The 23,353-nt window shown below is 36.1% G+C and overlaps 1 protein-coding gene across 3 annotated transcripts in view; it reads right to left on the bottom strand.

Moving 5' to 3' along the window:
• The window catches only part of ATXN7L1 (ataxin 7 like 1), a 110,893-nt gene that overhangs the window by 62,599 nt on the left and 24,941 nt on the right, over window positions 1-23,353 (bottom strand). For 2 of the 3 annotated variants that reach the window (XM_066550830.1, XM_066550829.1), the window contains exon 3: window positions 12,447-12,551. In XM_066550830.1, the coding sequence (XP_066406927.1) occupies window positions 12,447-12,551 (105 nt within the window). The remainder of the gene's footprint in view (window positions 1-12,446; window positions 12,552-23,353) is intronic. The other variant, XM_066550831.1, reaches the window with a different exon arrangement.

Genomic DNA, 23,353 nt, shown 5'->3' with positions numbered 1-23,353 from the left:
ATACAAAACATGCAACAGGAGAAGCAGGCAAAGCCTCACAAGCAGAATTGTTCCACCACACCCTGGCAGATGAGATACCCCAATTGTCATTAGCATTTCTTTATGGAAAGGAGAAAAAACACCTATCAACACCAGGTAGCCTGCTTAAGGCTCGATTCAACTCCCCTCCGATTTGGGAAGAAAAGTGTAAAGAGAATGTCCCACATTGCACATTAACTGTTCTAATCACACTAGTGGCTAAAGGAAAAGAAAAAATTTTGCAGACTTAGAATTTAATTTCCTCTGGGCTTTTTTTTTTTTTTTCCAGTGTCTTAAAAGAGATTTTACCTCAGGCCAAGTGCAACACTTCACCTCTAAGGGCATGGAAATTATTTTGGTAAGAAAATGAGAGAAAGATTTGTTATGCTCAAGCCATTTTTTAATGTGAAAAACCTCTGTGTTTTATTCTTCAGCATGCTATAGGAAAATATCCTATTCTTTTACCAATTCTATCTACTCAGGAAGTGGCAATAAGCCACTCCCTAGCAGTTATTACAGAAATAAGGCTACAACTGCATTGGGGTGCAATGGACAGGTCAGGCAATGCACGTGAATACATAGAGAAATGCATACACATAGATACTTATGCACAAATAAAACTTTGCTTTGCTTATAGTCATGACAAAAATTATCTTTATGGTCCACATGCCCCAAAGGATTTAGAAAATCCATCTCCAACTGAACTAGTGACTTGACACAAGAGAAATCCAACTGACACAGTCTACTCAAACATGTAAGTGAAACAAGACCATTTCTTAAAGTAAAGATACCTGGGCTATAGAACAGGCCAAGGAAAAGAGGGTAAAAATGGTCCTCAAAGAAATAATTCAGCAATGGCATGCAGCAAGAGCCTGTATTAGTGCCCGAACTATTCAGCATATCCAGAAATGACTGAAATAAGGTTGTGGTTAGTGAGAGAACATGATCTTTGGTATATAATTAGTTAGAGTACTAAAGATGAAAATCAACAGACTGCAGAAAGACCTAATACTGACCAGTGTAATAAAATAGGAAATGAAATTCAATGTAGAGAAATGTAAAGTGACAGACATGGAAGAAGAAAAGTATCTTCACTTTATATATGAAATGATGGTCTTTCACTTATAATTACACAATAATGAAACACTGGTCTTGTAACAGTTCCATGAAATTATCCTCTCAATGATTTGTGGTGGTCACAAAAGCAAAACAAATGTTACCCAAGGAATACAACACATCACACCACTGCTTCCATCCCTTCAAAAATTGTTTAGAAGAGTTAGGCAAGATACAAAAACACACAGGAAAGACACAGGGAGTTTCCACAAGTGACAATTAGACCAATTTGGACTTGTCAAACTGGATGAGTGATGACAGAGGAGAGTTATGGTGTACATTTATTATGGACAGGAAATGATAATTTGTTGCTGGTTCAAAAACAAATCAAAAAGTGAGGTATTTCTCCACACAGCGTACAGCTAAGTTTTAAGAATCCTTTCCAAGGGACCACATAGCTCTCAAGTTTCTATTAACTTCAAAAAACCCACTGTGTCAACAGAGTTGTTTAGCAGCACAGTGACAAATACCAGATTTTTCTTTTCAAGGTTTCCTTTTTTGCTGCACCATTTCTATACTCATTTAACTAAACATGCAGTTCTGCACTGTGCCCTTCCTCACAGACTTATCCATCTGGTCTTGACTATGCCCTTCCTGGCCATGCAAAAATGCTGAAACTTTTGCTGCTTGTTTCAGCATTCTTGCTACATACATCTGGTATTAGACAGTGATATAAAGATTTACTTAAACTGCAAACAAATCCTTTGTTGTCCTAGCCAGATTCAAAAGCATTACTTCCACTCACATTTTACACTCTTCACCTATCTAGAATCACAGAATGAGAAACACTTGTTTTCAGACTCATTTGGACAAACACAATACTTCCACAAGATACTTCCACAGAGAAAGCCTAAAGAACACACAAGGATGCACTGGTCTCCACAGTTCCTGCAGTCCTGTCTCCATCATGTACAAACCAAATCAATGTAGACTTTTACAGTGTTGTTGGCCAGTTACTGGATCAAGTGTCAGCTTGCAAAGATGTATTCCTAATTCAGTATTTTTGGGTAGAAGTGGCTGTGAAAACAGACTCCTTCCTGTCAATCCTAATCAACTGAATTAAAAAGTGAAATTACCAATATCAAATCTAAAACACAAAACTACACTTCATTTTAAAAAAAATTAAAAAAAATCAAACTTATCTAGTTCTCAATTAGTAAAGCACAACATCAATGACATACTCATGAAAAGAATACCTTATAAAACAGAGGGAACAAACTGAAAGGATGTGTATCAAGTAATGATACATTAATGCTTGCCATAAATACATTTCTCACATGCAATGCTTGATATTTTATATAAATATGCTATTAGTTATACTTCACTAGTTGCAGAGTGATGCTAGGCATGATTTCACAGAAACAAGAAGTCTGCCCAAAAAAGTGACTGGAAAAATATGTTATTTCCCAGAGCACTAGTCAAAGAAAATGTTCCTAGTTAACAGCATCACTAATCTCACAAACATAAATAGTTAATGAGACAAGTTTTCTAAATTTTATTTAGGCATCATAACAATAGGTAGGTTTCAGTGCAGAAAGCTAAACCAAGTATTTGAAAATTGATCATAATGAAAATATGCACGCATTAAAGTGAACCAATAGTCCATCATCATTTGTGTAACATTTTAAACATTTCTTTCTTACTGCATCATGAGTAATATAGTTTTTTAATCTTGATAAATGAATACAAAAAATGTATTATGAAAACAGAAGCCTACAGTGTGTCTAACCTACCTGCAGTAATAGAACAAGGTCTAATTCAATATTTTACATTTTAATGTGACAATTATTACATTAATATCACCAGTTAAAGATAATAGTAACAAGCCATTAAGATAATTATATGAATCACTAAAGGGGTATGAAATGGGAAACACAAGGAGCTTCAGATATATTTGAAATTATGAGAACTTTAAGTATAGTATTGTATGCCCACAAATAAAATGTTTTGAATAGATTTGACACTAGTCAGGTACCAAGAGGTTGTGTACTATTATTACAATGAAATAAACAGAACTCAATAGTTTCAAACATGGGGATGTGACAAACATGCTTGCATACTAGATGAAAAAAAATACTAAAATAAGAAGAAATATTAAAAAAATAACAGGTATACAAAACCTAGGATAAATGTTACTAATGAAAACAGTGTGAAAAGTAATTTGCAAGCCTTGTACTAGTGAGTTTATCACAGCTGAGATTTCCCTCTACCAAAAATAAGAAGTTTTTTTAATACACCAAATAAAAAAATATTTCTTCATGAATGGCATTTAATGTAACTACTTCCAGTCTGACAAAAAAAATAAAGCTCTTGAAATACAGCCCAATATTTAATTTAATTGCTCTCCATTGCACATCTATGAACAAGGACATAAGACTACCCTGTCATCTGCCTGCATGCCAATGGAATTTTTGTATTCCTCACTACACCCCAAGTGGCCTGTAGATGTTAGAAAGGCAACACAAACATTGCTGGAAAGAAGCACTTCAGCCTCTCAGAAGCAGCACTTCCAAACCCTAATAAACTGCCATTCCAGTTTTCAGTCCACTCACCAGTGTCCATTAGAAGGCAGCTGTGAGGGCCACAGCTGCATTCTGGGGTCATCCAGCCTCCTCCCAGGCCTCCCCAGCTCTGCAGGAAGCCCTTGAATGCCCAAGCCAAGTTGCAACTCCAGCCCCACCTGCCACCTCACTTGCAGGCTCAGCAACCACAACTCATGGCACAGGAGATGTTCAGCTGCCAGAGAAGACACTACCCCAAAAAAGTGCTACTGCTTATGCAAGGAAAAGCCCAATAATTAATAGACAGGAATCAACTTTATGAGCCAGCTTACAGAAAAAGTTAATACCAGGACAGTAAGAAATTACTAGACTTGAGAAATGCTTTGCAAGAAAATGCTAAATGGTAACACAGTAGAAATTCAGAAAATTAACTAAACCCAAAATATTCAGACAACTACTAAAAGTCATGGTCTATGGTGAGGGCTACATGCAGACATGACTTCTACAGACTTGAAAGGGATCTTACAATATTTGCCAGTACCTAATTCAAATGTTAATTACCTTCTGTAAACACTATTGTGTACGTAAAGTGAAACACTATTACCAAAAAATCCTACACCCCACACTAAAAAAATCCACCATATAGACTTCTTTGTCTAATCACAAGCAGGAAGTACAAAGAGATAACAGAGAGACAAGACTTGGTCTTAACACTTCTATACTTCTGAATGCAGTGAAGAAGGAATGACTTCTTATTTGGGTATCTGGCAAATTCAGGTTCCACTTCAAATATTCTCTTTTTAGAGTACACCACAATTTGATATAAGAAGGAATTTGATCTTGATTATCTTTTAGTCACCAAAACACCTCCAAACAGTGACTTAAAAAACCTCTTAATTCTATTTTGGACTTTGTCTAGGGATAAGACCATAAAGTCTTTATAAAATTATTTTTAAAAACATTCCTTCTCTAAGATGGAAAGCATCCACCTTACTCAGTAAGACATGCTATGGAAGACTTCATGCCAAATACTCCAAATTTTAATTCTGTCAGATTTTTACAGATTATGACAGGAAATTTTCACTAACTTCTCTCCTCTCTCCCACTATCACAACCCCCATCCCTCCACCAATGAAGCAGCCAAAAGACTGATGCACTAAACACAGCCCTGTAAATAATAGTATGTAGGAGATTAAACTTAAGCCTAATGCTACAGTCAACCTTCAACAGCTGAGTTCTATTAATGGACACTCCTTAAATGAAATCCTTATTGGTTACTATTTAAAGCTACAACTCCATTAAAATCTTGACTGAAAGAAATTACATGTGATACATATTGCCCATCACTGCCATGACAACACCACCCAGTTCAAGTATGCATACATCATTTACCACAATTTATCCAAAGTAAAAAAATACAAAAGGGTTCACTAATCAAATACTATCAATGACTACACAATGTGAAAGAGATGAGTTAATTTATAATGGTAGGGATTATGTGTAAACTAGACTAGTAAGACTTCAAGTGCACTGAAAAGCCCAGTGCCATTATTATTCTTTCATCTTCCTATGTGGATTTATTTAAGATCAGCATTGTAAAATTACAGCACAGTCAAGGCACTGTAAAGAACTTAATAGAAAACATCAAGGGAAAAGACAATTAACTGCTGTTTCACTTCAATACCTCAATTTCATGCACAGGACCAGAAATATGGGGAGGGTGTGTAGGTTAGTATGCTGAATAGCAACTGCATACATGTGTGGCATTCTGTTCACTGCTGAATGTTTTCTCCTGTTGAATACTGACTGCTCTCCAATGCACAGTGCTTTGAGATTCAAAAGTGTTCCTGCTTTCTCATTCAAAGAATCTTTTGAATGAAGAAATTTTCAATTATTGACATATCAACTTAAGGCCAAATTATCTGTGGGAAGTTGTCAGCTTCCTGCTTACACTACTCGTTGACCTTGTAACTCTTCATGTACCATATCTATTTCTATATCTGAACTTCCCTGTTTTAGGCTCTGTCACTGATGATGAATTAGTAACAAGAAAGAAAACAATTTGAACAAAAGATGATAGTAGAAAATAAAAAAAAAAAGCCAACCCTATCCAATATTATGCTACTTGCTTCTAAGGAAACAGGTCAGCAGGTCTGAACACAGTTCCACTTTTAATCCACATGCTAGACTAAGTAAGGAAAGCACAACAAACTCCTTCAAGCCTTGAGCAGGCGAAGACACATTATGTTGCTGTTGTTCTGAACATCAGATGCACATTTTTCAGTCCCATCGCTGTTCTTCCCTTTGATCTGGGTGTTACTTTCTACATTTAGGTTCACTTTGTCTGATACATCTCTGCTACAAAAAGCAAGTGTTGTCTTGCTTTAGCCTGGGTTATCCTGGGTGCGTTTTCCTCTCTCAGGAGGTGGAATGTGAGAGAACAGCTCCCAGGTAGCAAGGTTACTAAAGCCAAATCTCTTGCTTCCTGGACAAGTTAAGTACAGGGATGAAAAGATTTTGTTGTCATTTTTCTTGAATGACAAGGTCTTGTTAATATATCTTTCAGAGAAATGATAAAAAAGCTCAGGACTGTTTGCAGTCCTAAATGAGCACACTAGCCAATACAGAAGTGACCAACACTCTCACACATACCAGCAGCTGTGAGGGATTTTTCTTCATTTTATCATTTGAACCAAGTATTGATTGCCTTTTATGCAGCTAAGTGCTTTTCTGGCCAGACTCTATCAGCAGTTAGAATATAAACAAAGTAAGATTTTGTAACAGAATAAACAAAGCCAGAAATTTGCATTTTTGTACCTGTTTAAAACCTCAAGAATTGCTGACAGTCTAAAATATGTCACTCCAAGAATATATAAGGAAAAAGATGAAATCAAAGAAGTGCTGGTTTAGTTTTGCCTCTTCAAGGGTAAGACATGCTTGACCCAGATAAGTATGTATTTAATTACTCCAGGAATGGTGCAAAAGACGGCTGGTGACCCCAGCTTCACAGTGTCTGCCATTATGCTGGGCTTGGAAATCTTACAAGGACATGGACATGACAGACCCTCATGTACCATTGCAGGAACTACAGCTGAGACTTTCATCACTGACAGAAGACAGAGGTTTATGCTACTGGCTGTACTTTTTCTCTTGAGAATAAGGTTTCTGATTGAAAGACTGTAAAGCTACCAAAACTTCTTTTGGAAACAAGGGGTTTCCAATTTATAGCAATGGAAATTAGAGTATCAGATAAAATTGGTGTATCCTAGGCAGTCACATAAATAAAAATATACATATAAGGTACATAAAACATTCAAATCCATCTTCCTTCTGTCCCTACCCCTACCAAGGAAAAAATTTAATCCTGTCAGTCTAGCTGCTACTGTTTCCAGTTTGAAAAAGAAGCCATAGGGATGAGACCAATTTTTATTATTTTTTGCAGTGAAACCTAAACATGTGACAAACAGAAAGTTATTTAATCAATAATGATATCATAGAACAAGTTTTGACAAGACCATGAATAAAGAAAATCGCAGTAACAAGAAAATAATTCAAAATGCCATTGCCCTTTAAGAGCACAAAAGTGTCTCTGATAAAAGGTCAAATGCAGGGGATAAAGTATTAACAATTAGAAATCCCCAAACAGTTGTATTTAATAAAAAACAAGGTACTGAATAATTGAAAATATACAAACAGTATAATCTGTCAAATGTGACACACTTGGATCAAAATCCCTATGCAAGAAAGGTGCCAACTAGTAATGCTCAAGCTAGTGTTAAAAAAGCCAATCATTCTTATTAATACTTCAAGTTCAGCCTTCTAGTCTTTAATCACAGTTCATTAAATTGTAGTGCACTATGGGTACAATGTAAAATAGCTAGTCTGAGTAATTCAAAATATATAACCTCTCTCAGGAAAATAATTATGATATGGAAGGCAAAACAATTTATATTCTTCAATGCTCCATTACTTTTTAGTTTGCTTTTCTTTTAAATGACACTTACACAGCCAAACAGAAGGATAAAAAGGAAATATCCTTTTGCAACTTTCATGAGGATATGAAGATACCAACCTAAGGATATATAACTCAGAAGCAATGAAAACAAAGTGTAGGTTTTTTTCTTTTTTTAAGGAATAAGAATTTCTACTCCTTAATTGAAGCCTGTTAAAAGAACCTTATAGGCAGGCAGGATAGATATCAATGAGCCTCCAGTAAAGAAATTAGCAAAAAAAAAAAAAAAGGTAATTTCTCCTTGATGAAGCAAAATTGGTATGCTACAACTTCATCAAATGGGGATCTTAACCATTCAATTCATTAAGATACCATCCGCAGCTTTGGAAACTGTTCCAGAGCATGTGTGGAAGTTCTCTTTGATGGTTATACTGCTGCTGTTGTTTAACCAAACTGCATTATTTAGCTTGGCTAATTCACCTCTTCCCCCACCTCATCCCCCCAACTTTTTCTTTTTTTTTTTTAACACTTTCCCATCCTTAATTAGTTTCCTCACAGTAAAAGCCAAGATGTCTTGACAAGCTCTCTAAAAGTACACTGCTTGATCCTCACTGTGCCAGAGCTACATTTTATGAGAGGTTTTCCTTTTAACTGGGAAAGACCAAAGTTAACAAGACTATTAATGTACAAAACATAAAAATAATAACCAGAACTGTATCTGATGCTCTTTAGTCTAGCAAAGGACAATGCAGTATAAGGACATGAAGGTTTAATTTTTCTGTTGCCAAAGAAAAATGGAAATGTCTCCTGGAAATGGTACAGGGTGCCATCTTCACCAGCATTTAACAATGACACAGAACTGGAGTTAACAGAAGACAAAAGGACAGAGTTAAGCATAGACTGCCAGCTTAAAAGTCTCCTAGAAAACAGATGGACAAAAACCCCTAAACAAACAGCAAGAACATTATCATACTTCAGGTTATACTATGGCACAATATTTTGATATTCCAAGAAGTGAGGTATTCCAAGATATTCCTCTTCATTGAGGTTGGCATTTGAGAACAAATTAAAATTTCCTGAAAATCAAAACTACTCTTCCTTACTATGCCAAGTATACTCAGGAATGCTACAAGCTGCATATCCAGACTGACTTTTTATTTCAAACTACTTTGTGGAGGAATAAATACAACTACATGTTCATACATTAAAAATAAAAGTAAATCCAAGAAACTGTACCACTACAAGAAGTTACTCAAAAGAAATGGCTTCAGAAGCAAACACCACTATTTCTACTCTATTGTTGATGACATTATGATACACTATTTTATAAGTGCACAATAACACCAAACAACCTCGAGAACTTATTTGATTTACAGTTTATCCAGCAGTCTATAACAGCAAGTCTCTTCCAGGTAGCCTTACATCATATAGAAATGAATGGTTTAATACTTAAAAATGGATATGTTTATCCTGCAGATGCAAGAATGTGAAACTGCTCTTAAAAACAGCTCAGTATTTCTCTGACTTAGGGGCTAGAAGAGATCTGTTACTTTGCAACCCCAAGGTCTATGTTGTGTTCACTACATATACTCTCAAGCCCAGCAAGTCAACCCTCTAATTACCCAGATCTCTTCTTTTACCTTCCTGATTTCTACTGCTAAGGTTCTATGACGCACTGCCTGCCATTAAAAATAGCTTGAACCACAACCAGATTTTTCTTTTTTCCTGCTTGATATTCCAGGAATCAAACCCTTAAAACAACATCTGCCTCTATAATATTCACAACCTTGCAGAGCCATCAACACGGATGGCTGCCACATGTCTGAAATCAGAGGCAAATGAAACAGTGGGTCCTCTTACACTCTGGAGAAAGGCAGATGCCAGCAAGGGCTCAAGAGAAGTGTTACAAAAACCTTTGCTAAACTAAAGCATTCCAGTGCTGCTCCAAAGCCAAGACCTTCAAGATACAATGCAGGGAACCTGGAAACATAAAGCATGTGCCTGGCATGGACCTCATTTCTTACTGAGAGGATATGGATTGGATCTTACCAGGGATATTAGCAACAAACCACACTTTGTAGGAGATTCTGGGATAGATCTCTACAAGCCCTTGTCAACAGCAATAAAGACTCCCCATGACACAACCTCCAAGAGCCAAAAACCCAGTAGTGCCTTCTAATGCTTTCTCATTCCATTGTCTGTACTACAGCTTTGAAGCAGCAATTCAATACCTGTGGAATAATGCATTTTGTGGTAAATATGAGAGTCTAAAACACCTCAAAGTCTACTGACAGACATGCCTGGCATCACTGAATTTAAAAGCATTCTGCTGCATCCTCTAATTAAAGAAAGTCTGATCCACAAAAATGAATGTGTCTGAAGGTGATAAAACTCTAACTAGAGCAGAAAATTAAATATTCCTGCTTCACAGAAGAGCTCTGTGCAGCCAGAATCCATGTCTCAAATGAGGCCTTGTCCAGGCCTCTCTTAATGGACTACTGGAACCATAACACATCCAGCAAAAAATTATCCAACCACAAACAGTTAATGGTTAATGTATTTTCTATCAGGAGATTTCTATAATTTCCTAACAGACAATGCAACCACAGATCAATTAATAATATCTCTGTGTAGGTCTTCTTTAAATCTTACTCATTTCTAATGAAAATGATAAATTAGTAGATGCATTTCACATATATAATATAGAGTATTTTTACCAGAATAATTTTTTAAAAATAAATTATTAGTTATTTTACAACAATTCATGAGACTTTGAAGAGACTTATCTTCTAAAACTTTTACATTTTAGTACATTGCCTTTACTGTTTCTTCTTTAAAAAAAAAATAAAAATTATCTATTTAAAGCCCTTTCACAGGCCTTAAAGTAATATTACAATATTCCTTTCCTGAAACAAGTCTGACTAGATTAAATACAATCTTCCAGACCTCTGGTCAATTATTTTCAGTAGTCTCTGGGGGGTTTTAAACAGTTTTTTTCCCAAGTCTTTATTGACCTTAGGCTCTTAAATCAAGCAATTCATAACTTAACATTCAACCACCCAGTGGTTATAATGAATGATGAAGTAAATAATGAAGATGAAGTAAAGGGAATAGTAAACAAATTGGAACAATGGAGAAAAGCAGACAGTAACTCATGGGATCTTTGTAGTTTACAGGCATTACCCTAACACTGATGGCAATACACTACTTACAAAGAGCTCAAAATCCTTTCTAACACAGAGGAATTTACTCTCATCTAGCAGGAACATTATTTTATGTGCCTACTACCTGAACACAGGACCAGCTCTCACACTGCTCACCAAACCAGGTCAATGCCCAGGAAAGAGCTCAGCTCTGGAAGGCCACAGCAAGGCCTCCCACAGCTCCTTCTGTCCTGAAGCACATTTTATCCATGCACAAGTTCCATGTTTATGTGCCCACTGTACCTACAGCCACATGTAGAGAAGCTTTTCTGTTACTGAAACAATCATAAGATACCTGAAGCTGGGCAGAAAGGAACCATACAAGACTGTGAAAAAAAATAGCATGATGGCTTCTTTACACACTAAAATCAACACCTGCCCCCACCATTAAATTAATAAGCTTTTTTCACCCTAGAAAATACTTCTAGATCTTTTTTCATTCACTGGATTGAAAGCAGTATTTCACTATAACCATTTTTTCACAATTATTTCAATCTAGGTCAAAGCTGGTGGCAAGTCTTAGAACTGCTTCCCAAGGTGAAAGCAGCTACTCCTGGTTTGTTAGCAGTCTATCCATACAAACACAACCCAATATTTAGGTAATATGTCTTTAAAAGTAAATAAACTCTTTTTCTGTCCGTCCCACTTACATTTTTCCATTACTGAGTCGCTTTGTTGCCAAAAAGACTAAAAGAGGTACAGGATTTCTGAAGTTTACTTGTATTTAGACAAGTAAAAATTTGCTGGGCTATTCTTTTTCTTAATGTATTTAATTGATTCCATCCTCAGTAGTAGTGCCCTTTCATTATTATGCAACCTACTTCAAATTATTTTGATTAAACTAAATTTTATTAAACCTCATACAAAGCTAGCTACTCTAGTCACTCTTTGCATGCCTTAAAAAAATAGTAAAACAACAAAAAAATCACCATAGAAACAAATCACTGGACAAATAACAAATAAACCACTAGGTAAGTAATAAATAAACCAGACCTTGGGATCAAGTTTTTCAGAAATAAATGAAAGTAGTTTGTTAATCAATACCAAAAAATTCTAACTGAAGTAATTCTGCTTTCAAATAGCCAACATAAAAATCATCACCTTGTTGTCATACTAACTGAGAAATTAATATATGCATGTGCTTCTCAAGACTCTCTAGAAAAATGTTTACTTAAGAAATGTGTTTCAAAATGCCAATTTTGTACAGAATTTAAAACTTAGGATAAATATAAAAATATACCCTATACATAGATACACATGAATCCCATCAGAAAACAATCCATAACATCCAACTTCTAATTCATGTAGATCAGTATCATAGACCTCAATCTACAGCTTTGATAAAAGACAATCCAATGTTAGGTCATAATAATTTTAGTCTAACTAGTCTCTAACTAACAGGATTTATTTGTTGTAACACATTAATTTAGTGTAACAAGTTCAACTTGAAAAGCTCAGCTTCCAGAACAACTAATTTAACTTCCTTGACAGGAAATATGCTTATTTGAAGGCATTGCTGGTGTTTTCTGTGGAAAGAACACAAGATAACCACAAAAGTCTATTTGCAATGCCTCTGTTCTGATTGTATGCAATGATTCTTACGAGAGCCATACGCCAGTTTGGCACTGTAATTCAGGAAAGAAAACATTCACTTACCGCAGTGTGACTGGAAAACCTGTGGCTTGACTACCTGATTGCAGATATTGCACACTACAAGATAGAAATCATCATGAGCTGGATAATGGCCAAATAAGTGCATATCTGTGGGAAAGTTAAAAATATATACAAGAATTAGAAGTTATGCTTTAAATATCTATTAAGAAAAAAAAAATTGAAAATACTGTAGGGCCATTACTGTTATATTAATTTACACAAAGCAAATGTATACATTGCTCCATAAGAGCTTCTTACTATGTTAAAGAGATTTTTTTCCCTCTTTTGGGTTTCAAGGTCCTGTACTAATGCTGCAGTGTCACCCCTCAGTCTGAGTCAGAACACAGACTGCAACACCTTTTCTTAACACTTACTGCCAAGAAGTGGAATAAGCATTTCTGTACTGGTCAAATGTTGAAACAGTAAAGGAATATTTTTAAAAAAATCTCTGCCTAGAGATCCTTACAGAAAACATGTTGCACAGGTTATATTCTATGTTACAATATTCTAAGCTTGACTATAAAATGCTTGAGAAAAGCTCCTGCTTAAAAGCTGGTTATAGTAACCAAGGTCAAGGATCCTACAGCTTCAAATACAGCCAGGAATGCCATGCCATATGAAATTTCTGGTTCTGTGCAAATCCCCGTCCCTAGTTCTGACACCCTGCTGTTTGTCCCCAACAAATACTGTGGCAAGAGACAAAGTTGGTTAATAAGGTATTTCTTGGTGATGGTATGAGGAATTTAATGAAATCCAAAGACAGGTACAGTCAGATGATGACAGGCACTTGTCCCTCTCAGATGAAACACATAATGCAATACATGCATTCTTAAGCCATTACAAACAGAGTAAAATGGGTTTAAATTACTAACTGAAGTCCTCAGAACTCTACCATTACAAGTGAGGGAACCTGTTCTAGTCTTCATTGGTACAGCTTAAGAACAAGCACACACACTCATGCACCACAGCTTGGAGGACAGAAACTCCAGTCACTTTTACGCATTTCAGTGGGATCGTGTCACCGTACCCAGTGCTGCTAATGAATGTGCTGCTGCACTGCTAACCCCATGCCAAGCAGTGGCCCCACAGATCACACTCTCTCTCACATTATAAAAATAAAAACGTTGTAAATTTCAGTGTTACTCAGAAGCATCTGAAATCTGTTACGGAACTTACAAATGTAGACTGAAATATTCATCTGGTGGTTTTTAAACAAGAGGAAAATCAAGAGAACAAACATGTAAAACAGCAGCTGTGATTGATAAACATCAACAACTAAATCCTACTTCTCCAGTAAGTCATGTACTTCTAAAAAATACTGATTTCTTTCAAAAACTGACTCAACCAAGTACCTTAGTTCAGTAGTTCTTTAATAAAGCAATTATTCTGGCCCTAGAACTACTTTCATAAGTAATTTTGCCCTGGCCTCTGGCATTGTAGGTAACATCACTGCTTATGATGGCAGTGCTTGGCATGATGAAGTGCAAAATGTCTTCAGCTCCCAAAAAGCCCAGAGGAAGGGGGCATCACACACATGCTAATACATGCAGTACCACAGGCAGATCCAAAGAGGCTCATTCAAGAATCCTTGGAGACAAACCAGCCCCACCAACCTGCAGGTATTTCATAGTATGGTATGATGTGCATTGCTCCTTTACCCACTGAAAACCAAAACCTTTTCCTTTCTTTTACTGCTTGTACCAGGTTATGAAATCCAGTTGAAAGGTTAACCAGACATGACATCTTTTCAGACTAAATTTAAAAGAATGCTGGTGGTGAGGTATTGTGGTACTTCTGGTGAAGCCAAAGTTAGGTTCAATCAAATCTTCCTTACTGGTAAAACAGATAAACAAACCCCTAAGCAGGCACTAAAACAGGCCTTTTTATTCTATTTATTGTTTTAATATGAAAATTGAGTGGCCTTAAAAATTATTTTACAATGGCTATTCCTAGCTGGATAGTTTTGATGACAACCTACAGATTTTCAATAACAGCACTGTAAATTGCACAGAAAGGAGTACTTCTTCTGGATATGATTTGACACAAAGTCTCAGCTCAAAAACATGCATTTAATTACAGTTATGAAGTATTTTTTAAACGGTTAAAACACCTCAAAATATTTTTTTCTGTTGTTCGAAAGGTACGGTGACAATCTTCTAACAAAAACATAGAGACATTGCCCTCCACAAACAGAAAAGTTACAACTGTTTTCCAGTTTAAATTCCTTAAGTTCATTTAACCTTCACAGGTCTGTATCTTAACCTTTAAAGCATGTCCAAGTCTGAAGTGTCTAAAGCTTGGCTGGGTCTGAGTCTGAGTTTTTATGATTTCTGGCTGCAGGGAGTAACTTATAAAAACATAAGGTATTACTACTGGCAAGAACCATTCAAGGACATGGGTGGGAAAGGAATCACATTGGTTCACAGGATCACAAAACCATCTATCTTTTCATCAGGCACTGCCAAGGAGCCAGAGCAATGAAGAAAAAGTCAACTTGCTCCACTACCCTGGCAAACACCACTGCACCTATCTGGTAAATAGCATCATTCCAGGTTTTGGTGGTTTTTTTCATACTCCATATGGGTTAATATACAAAGAAACTGCACAGACATGTAGGAAAACATACCAAAATGCTGCTGTAAGACACACAGCATCAGAAGGATGCACAGATGCAGTGACATCCTGAAGCGGCATTTTGGAAATTTTTTCATTTTGCAGGTGCCTAGAAACAGTCCATTGTAAATGTGAGTCTTCTGTATGAAGTTATCAGCTCCCTCTCAAAAGTCCATTTAAAATAATTCAAGAATCTCGAGGATACAAGACTGCAGGTTGAAAATAAGAATCATAGCACACAAATATACTGTTACTATTGAATCAGAATAGATAAAAACTTGAACACCATCTTTCAGGTTTTTAAGATTCCTTAAAACTCTCACTATGCAGGAGTTTTTAAGAAAAGAAAATTCTTTAAGTTCAAGTACTACCTCTCAGTTTATTCATGTTAATCAGATTGGCACAAATCTGTTTTCATGATTAAATTCATGATTTGTAATGATATAAATTACTTTTCAATTGAAATTGCACAACGTATTAATATTGTCTCACTACAAAGTCCAACTGGGGATACACTTTATTAGATGCAATAATACTACAAATACAATCCAGATCAGAGAATTTACAATGAATAAAGCAAGGGACATTTGAAATTTAAAATAAAGTAGAAAATATTAACAGCTATATATCTTTTCATACAGGTTTTTCTGTTTTTAATAAGAACAGTTCAATGCTACCATGTCCTACTCAAAATAACCAAGACTGAAAGATTATTTTAGACACTGATATCTTTCTTAGATCAGATTGCAGCCATTTGACAATTTAGACCTTCTATGTGCAACAAAAAAAGACAATGGCCTCTCCAAACAAAAATCTGTCTTCTAAAGGCAATAATCACATCTCCCTCTCTGCTTAGTCACAAAAAATCGTGATAAGCTTTTCAGAAAAGATTACTTGTGGGGAAGAAAAAAAGTCAGCTCAGGAAAGACTTTTTCATGGGAAGAGGCAAGACCACTGAAAAAGACAGATAACTATTGAATAAGGTGAGAGACTATCAAATGCTACTGAAATAATTATCAAGGTACAAAAAGAATAAGGAGGGACAGAAAAGCAACTGTAAAGAGTATTTATTTTCTACCAAAAACTGCCTATCCCCTAGAAGTGAAACAAAGTGACCACAGCATGCATGACTCACCACCCACTGGCCCAGCCCTCCCACAAGGTAAAAGCACTCCCTAGCCCCCATCCCAGTCACCTCAATTTACTGGAAGACACTTCCAGCAGATTCAAAGTAGACTCTTGATGGCAAAAAGAAGTGATAACTTATTTTTCAGTAAGGGCCATCCACATATACCTCACTCCTTGCAGTGCTGAACTCTCAAATTGAACCACAACTGACACAGCCATGCCCCTGCTCAATGAGAAAAGCCTGCTTGAAAATGAGCTACTGAACTAACAGCACGCAAAAGGGCCCATATCATGGGAAAGATATTCTATATAGCTGGAAATCTGAGACAGTGAATGCTGCCTCTTCAAAATGACTTTCATAGATTAAAATCTTAAATTATTACTCTGTGTATATTTTGCTATGGCACTTGAAAAATGAATACAACTTTCGCCTGTAGGTGTTATATTACTAACATTTGCAAATAAAAAGAGAGCTGTAGCCATATGACATAGCTTTGTAAGTCATCAATTTGGTGAAATGTGCTTTAAGAACACAAATATCATAGAAAAAATAGAAAATGTTGCTTCTGCAAATTGTGGCACAAACACAAAAATGCAGGTGTCAGATATGACTTTTCATCTTCTCCAATAACACAGAAAGAAATTATTTTTAGTAACAATCCAAGGCAGATGACTTACATGAAGTTCCTTCTCTATTATTATATAATTCATAATCATTTACATCCCACTGTATAATAAAACACAAGCTAGAAATAATCTAAAACATTCTTCCACTGCAGAATTAAGGTTGTCAAACAGTAAGACCTCACAGTATTGCGTGGGAAATCAAGTTTTAATGATGATCTTTTGCTATAAATTATACACACTTTAAATGTTCACTTATATATCTGTTGTTCCACTAAATATACCCACAAAGCCTGCTTTGAAAAATATTAGTGATGTTTATGTGCCAAGAGAGAAAAGGGGAGTGAGGAGGGGAAGAGAAAGACTATTCAAGACACACTGCACACTGGTTTAAAATTAAAGAGGAAAGCTAAAAAAAATAGCAATGGCAAAAATGGCAATGGACAAAACTAAATATACATGATTCTTCCAGCTCCTGGAGCTACACACTTTTAAACTCTATGTCTAGAATTGTGCCCAGTATTTCCCTCTTGTTCACAGAGGCAACAAATCTGTACATCATTCAAGAACTGGAGTAAAGTACAAAATCTTTCAGTGCAGTAGATTACTTCTACATTTGAGATTACTTAAAAAACGAAGTAATTTGAATGGTGAATTGAAACTTGAAACTGCAACAATAAAAAGACAATCTTCAGGGCATTATTCAGACAGCAGTTAAACACACTTGCATAGACAGGTTGGTCTTATCATAGAAATAAATGTCACACTCTTTCCATTTAACATGAGCTTATTCTCCCCCGAGTGCAGTTTTCCTTTCTTACACAAAAACCAGTAAGTCACTTCAATAATTAGTTCGCCAGAATAAATTGCATTTTACCTCTGAAAATGTCAGTCACAGTTGCAAATTAATCACAGAATGATTTAAACTGAAAGAGATCGCTGGATGTCATTTCCTCCAAAATCCTGCTGAAATTGTGGCTAACTTCAGGGTCAGAGCCACAAAGTAATGCTCAAGATCATTTTCTGATGGAAAAATGCAGGTCATGCAAGTAATCGTGAAGTTGAGGACAAAACAAAATTAAAATATACACAACAGAATTAACACAGGACAAACACAACTGTCATAAGTCCTGACTGATGCCCTTCAGGTGCTAATACAAGGAACTTAAGCTTCTGCATGCTAAAAAGTCAAGTGAGAAAGAAAACAGAAATACTGGCCTCCTCAGGAGCAGCAATAATAAATGAAACATGATCATCATAAAGGAAAAAAAAAAGTAGGGAAAAAGCAGCAAATAGACTTAGGTGTCAGTGTGGTAAAGAGTTAAGGTCATGACACCTTTAAACCAGTCCAGTATGGTTGAATGGTATGCTGCCTCCCAGGTTAGAGCAATCATGAGGACAGTGGCAATCCTAAAGAATGCTGGGAATAGTTCATTAATTATAGTGTAAACAATAAATACCAGCCCCAATGACGCAGGAAGACTTTGTACTCCACGGCCTTATCCAGGCGTTATGAAATGGTATCCAAGATGGAAACGGTGCCTTCTATTCCCAAAGACCCATAATAAAAGAAAAAACAAAAGTTCATAATTGGGAACCAGTGATCTAAACAAATATTCTGGATTAACCATATCTGCATATCTTTTGTAACAACCTTTGTTTGGAAGGGATTACAAAGTAAACTAAGCCACACTGACATTACTGTTTTGCATAAGACACTACATACCAATAAAGAGAAGAATGAAATAAGCACGGAAAAATTGACAATGTTGTTCTTTCATAATTCTGAAGGCTTTTTTTGTCATTTATGTAGGCTATTAGCCATCCCAGTCTAAGGTAATTTGGCAATAGAGGACCAGAATTGCCTGGGCTAGCAGATTAACATATCACAAGAATACTGGAAAACACAAAACTCACGCGTCAAAAAGTATGCTGCATACCTGTGACACCAAAAAATCTCAGGTTTTCATGTCAGCTTAGCAGGACAAGGACAATAAAACCGATGTTTGTAATTGAAATGGACATCACTCAATTACACAGTATCTAGTTTTCAGTAAGGCAAGTGTAATTGTAACATAAGAACACGAGGCAATTGTAACAACTCCAGTAACAGCTACAAAATCATTAACTGTTCTTACATTTTTCCTTAATTATTAGCTTGCACTTAAGGGAAATTATCTAAAGGAGTTTCTTCCTCAGGAACCTGGATTTTGAACTGTCTTCTATTTTACATACAACATATTTCAGGAACTATAGCAACTGCTTATGTAGTTTGTATTATAAGACCGTACAGTCAATACCCAGAAGAAAATCCTGCTATACTGTAAAACAGATACCAGTTAAACATCTTAGATTGAAAGACATAAACAAATGAAAAAAAAAAACACAAACAAAAATCCCAAAACAAAATCAAAATTTCCACAAATCAGTTACCAAATATCCCTCAAAAATCTAGGTGAGCAAAATATAAGGAATAAAAGGCTTTTAATGTGTTCAAAAGCAAGCTAGAAGAGTAATGTAAATGTAAACAGTATTTTCAACCATTCAGATCTGGTTTTTGGAATTTAAGGAGATGTGTGCCACCAAGTATCCCTATTTTCCCAACCAGATACATTTAGTCTAATTAAAGATATCACCTCCAGCTACAAATTTCATCTTGCTTATGTCTGGAAACCTTCAGGACAGCAATAGTATTATCAAATGACAGCAAAAATTAAATTACTGAGGGCGAGGAAAAAAAGACACATTATTAATAAGGATCCAGACCATGTACTCCATATCCAGAAGAAGAAGTGACATTCCATCTATGTAACACACAGCTTAACTATCCCCAGACTCCTGAGTATGGAAAGCATGGCAAAGAGCTGATCAGAGATTTCTAACCCTGCAGATACAGTGGATTTCTCTTAGATCTCACATATATCCCTATCAAAAACCTTGGAGAGTGAGCATGGCTGCACACAGGTGTGCATGCAAGGGGGAGGGAATGTGCAGGAAAATCATCAATCTCTACATTAGAATTCTGATTTCTTAACATCCCACAGGCAGACATAAGGGAGGAATGGCTGGAAATCATCTTCATTTCTCTCATAATTCAAAGTGAACCTCATGCACCCTGACTAGGCAGTCTCCACAAACCACCTCAGAGCAACAGAACAATTCTTTCTTTCTCAAATATGTATTAAGAGAAGTCTCACTGCAAATGAGACTTGTCATCACAAGAAGTACCCTTCATGGATGATGGCACTAAATTTCAGGTCAGATTGATGGATAACTCTCTGGAATCAGACATTCGACCTTCAGCAACAGTTAGAGGGTTGCACCACATCCATACTTTCTGCAGCAGGTGGACTCTGACAACTTCTATGCTGGGAAAACACACCTTGACACAGGAAGAGATGTCTTCTGCAATTTAACTACAATAACTCACAGAAATACGCAGTGTTTCAGCTTTTGATTTTTCTGCATGAAGATGATTAAGCTTTCTGATACACAGCCAAATAAACTAAACAGGTTTGGAAACACCATGAGCATACTGGTCCTGCAGAAGCAGTTAAGATGAAGCTCTGGAGATACCAAATGCTGCTTGACAAAGAATCAAAATAATTTAACAACCCATCTGTAAACTTCACAACACTACCTTTGTACTACACATCATCTTTAGAGTGAGTCAGAGTGAGTATTCACGTGGTTTTTCCTTATTTTACCCCATTTTCCTCATAACTTCAATGATTTTATATTAAGTGAACAAATATTAGTGAACTAAAAAATAAAGTTTGAAAGAAAAATAACTTCTTTGACATTTACTGACATTTTCTTTTGGTTTTTTTTTTTTTTAAAGGAAATATTGAATATGTCATATTAAGGATTACTGAATTTGGAGCAAAAAGAAATGTTTTAAATCCAATTAGTTTGCAATATTTTTACTAATTCCAACATTTGGAGTGCTAGTAATGAAATACTACAAGGATAGCAGGTTTAATTCTTTCATTTTCTTCAACGCACACTAAGAAAAAGTTCTCTACGCAGTAAAACAGTCCTAAGGAGAAAAATCCCATGGCCACAAAAACCCCTTCATTCCTATTTCTTCTGTGCAGACTGCCATGAAGCAGACTTTAATCCTCCAACTGGTGTTTCCTTCATAAACACTCAGCAAGACACAACTGGCACTCACACACTCGCCTGCAAAGCTGTATTATCTTCTGCACAAGAGTGACTCTGGTTTAAGGCAGTACAACTGGACTGAAGGAGAGAGCTGGCTTAATTCCTGGCTCCCAAACAACATTCTTGCATGACCCTGATTAGATTTTTCTGTGCCTCAGTATCCCATCTCTAAAATCAGGATAATATGCTCTTTGTCTGCCCTGCCTGTTTAGATTGCAGCCTTTCAGTATTCTCTTACTATTTGTCCATACACTGGGACCACAATGGGGCCCTTCATTTTGGCTGGGACCTCACTATGACAATAGAACAAGCAACTAATAAGATAACTTGCAGTGTGTTTTACAAGCACTGTGTGACAATCTTGACAGAAATTCCTTTTTTTTGAGTAAGGACATAAGTTATTAAAGATTAAAGAAAGTCTCATAAAAATGAATTTTTCACACCTTTCTAGGCCACCTCTTTAGTGATATTATTATTATTATTCTTGAAAATAAAATAGCATTATCAGAAAAATATCTGTCAGAAAATGATCAATTTTTATAGTACGGATAACTATGAGTAAATGAGCAAATAAACACTGAGAAAAATAAAATCTTTAATCTCACCTACGTAATTTTACAAAATGCTAAGTATTTCATTGATCTTCACTTCTCCCTACAAAAAGAGCCACGGCCAAGAACATCTTTTAATTTCACTCTCTTCTCATCCAAGACAGAAAGTGTCTGCTCATTCTTAATCAACAGTTGGATATTAAATGGAAATGTATTGTCTAAATGTACCGTCTAAAAGGACACAAATAATTCTTATGCCAGCTCTCTGAGCTTTTTCTGTATTGCCTCCTACACCTGTAACAGCACCTATTTTCAGGAATATTGCCTCTCATGTAACTCAACTCTCTGAAGAAAGTTACTTTCAGATAGACTTTCAATAACATCATCTTTTTCCTTCACACAGTTTCAAATGAAATAGATTTAGTTCTCTTTCTTGTAGGCATACAGATCAAACTACTGCTTAAAGTTTTCAGCTGTGGGGATTTTTCAGTTAGATGACTTTATGCCAAGGAAAGATACATGAGAAAAAATATTAATGAATAACAGGAGGTGGAAAGATGAATGAGAAACTTCCTAACCAAAATTCAAACATACAAAATATCTACCCCAAGGCCACTTCGATAAAACTGCAAAAGAATTCCTACAAATTGAAGAGCAGCCTACAGTTCCACTATCACACAACTCCAGACAACAGCTCTCATTCTAAGAATTCTGGTCTCAAGGGAATAATTATCTCTGCAAGTGCAATCACTCAAATCAGACTTGCACTGTCTGAAAAAGCATATACACATCAGCTCTTACACTGAGATTTATATAGTACACTTTCATGCACACCACAAACATCTCCCAGTATAGGAATATGCTCCTGCTGGTTCACCGTGTTGCCTACAGACAAACAAGTCAGGCAGTGCAGCACTCTGTGCTGGCCCAGCAGTCTCATCCTTACTGCAGGAGGTAAAAGCACAGTTTTGCTGGACTAACCGTGTCCACAACGAGAACCTGCGGCACGTCTCAGGGAGTGTTCTTACCTCAACAGACACAACCCTTAAAGAACATGGTCATGAAGGGCTCAGGTCAATACAAGTCTGTATGCCACTAAAGTGTCCATCAAATCTTCAGTATGAACATATTAAAGTATATATATATATGTGTGTGTACACACACACTATATTCAGAGGTATTCCGTTCTCTCCACCTCCCTCCTTCCTCCAGGAGTGCTACTAACACTTTCTCAAAGGTACAGGATCAACCACAATTTAAAGCCACAAAATAAAGCTTTGCAGTTAAAGTGACCACCCTATAAAGGAGCAAACTCCACTACCAAGACAAACTCATGAAATTTGCTGCCATAAAATGAGAGTAAAATCAAGTTTTTTGTTCCTATACCAAGCATAAAAAAGGCCTTAAGAAACTTGTGGAGATTTTATCAACTAAAGAATGAGCAGAAGAAACTTTACGTGTTTTCCTCTGAAATATCAAGATATTTCAGTTCTGAAGACCTTCAAAAAATTTACAGGGCAAGTCTAAAATAACATGCCCATCTAGTAGTACTGAAAAAGCAAAAGAAAGAAATGAAAAGCAATGGAAGACACACTTACTACTTGTATCTGTCATCAACTTGTTATGTTGCACAGTACCTATTCCTGAGACAAATCATTGGTTTAATATTGTCACTCAAAGGCATACATGTTAATATAATAGAAGCTATTAGTGGGGGCTCTTTCCTTTTAATGAAAGAAAGAAGCAGTTTATTAGCTCAATCACATTATTGTTGTGTTTCAATTTCTGCTACACTGAATACAGCACAAGTCATATTCTCATCTCCACATA

Source organism: Molothrus aeneus, chromosome 5 (genome assembly GCF_037042795.1).
Source record: "Molothrus aeneus isolate 106 chromosome 5, BPBGC_Maene_1.0, whole genome shotgun sequence".
In the NCBI taxonomy this organism is placed as follows: Eukaryota; Metazoa; Chordata; class Aves; order Passeriformes; family Icteridae; genus Molothrus; species Molothrus aeneus.
Note: the sequence above shows the minus strand (reverse complement) of the source record. Positions and strands in the feature narration are given on the sequence as shown.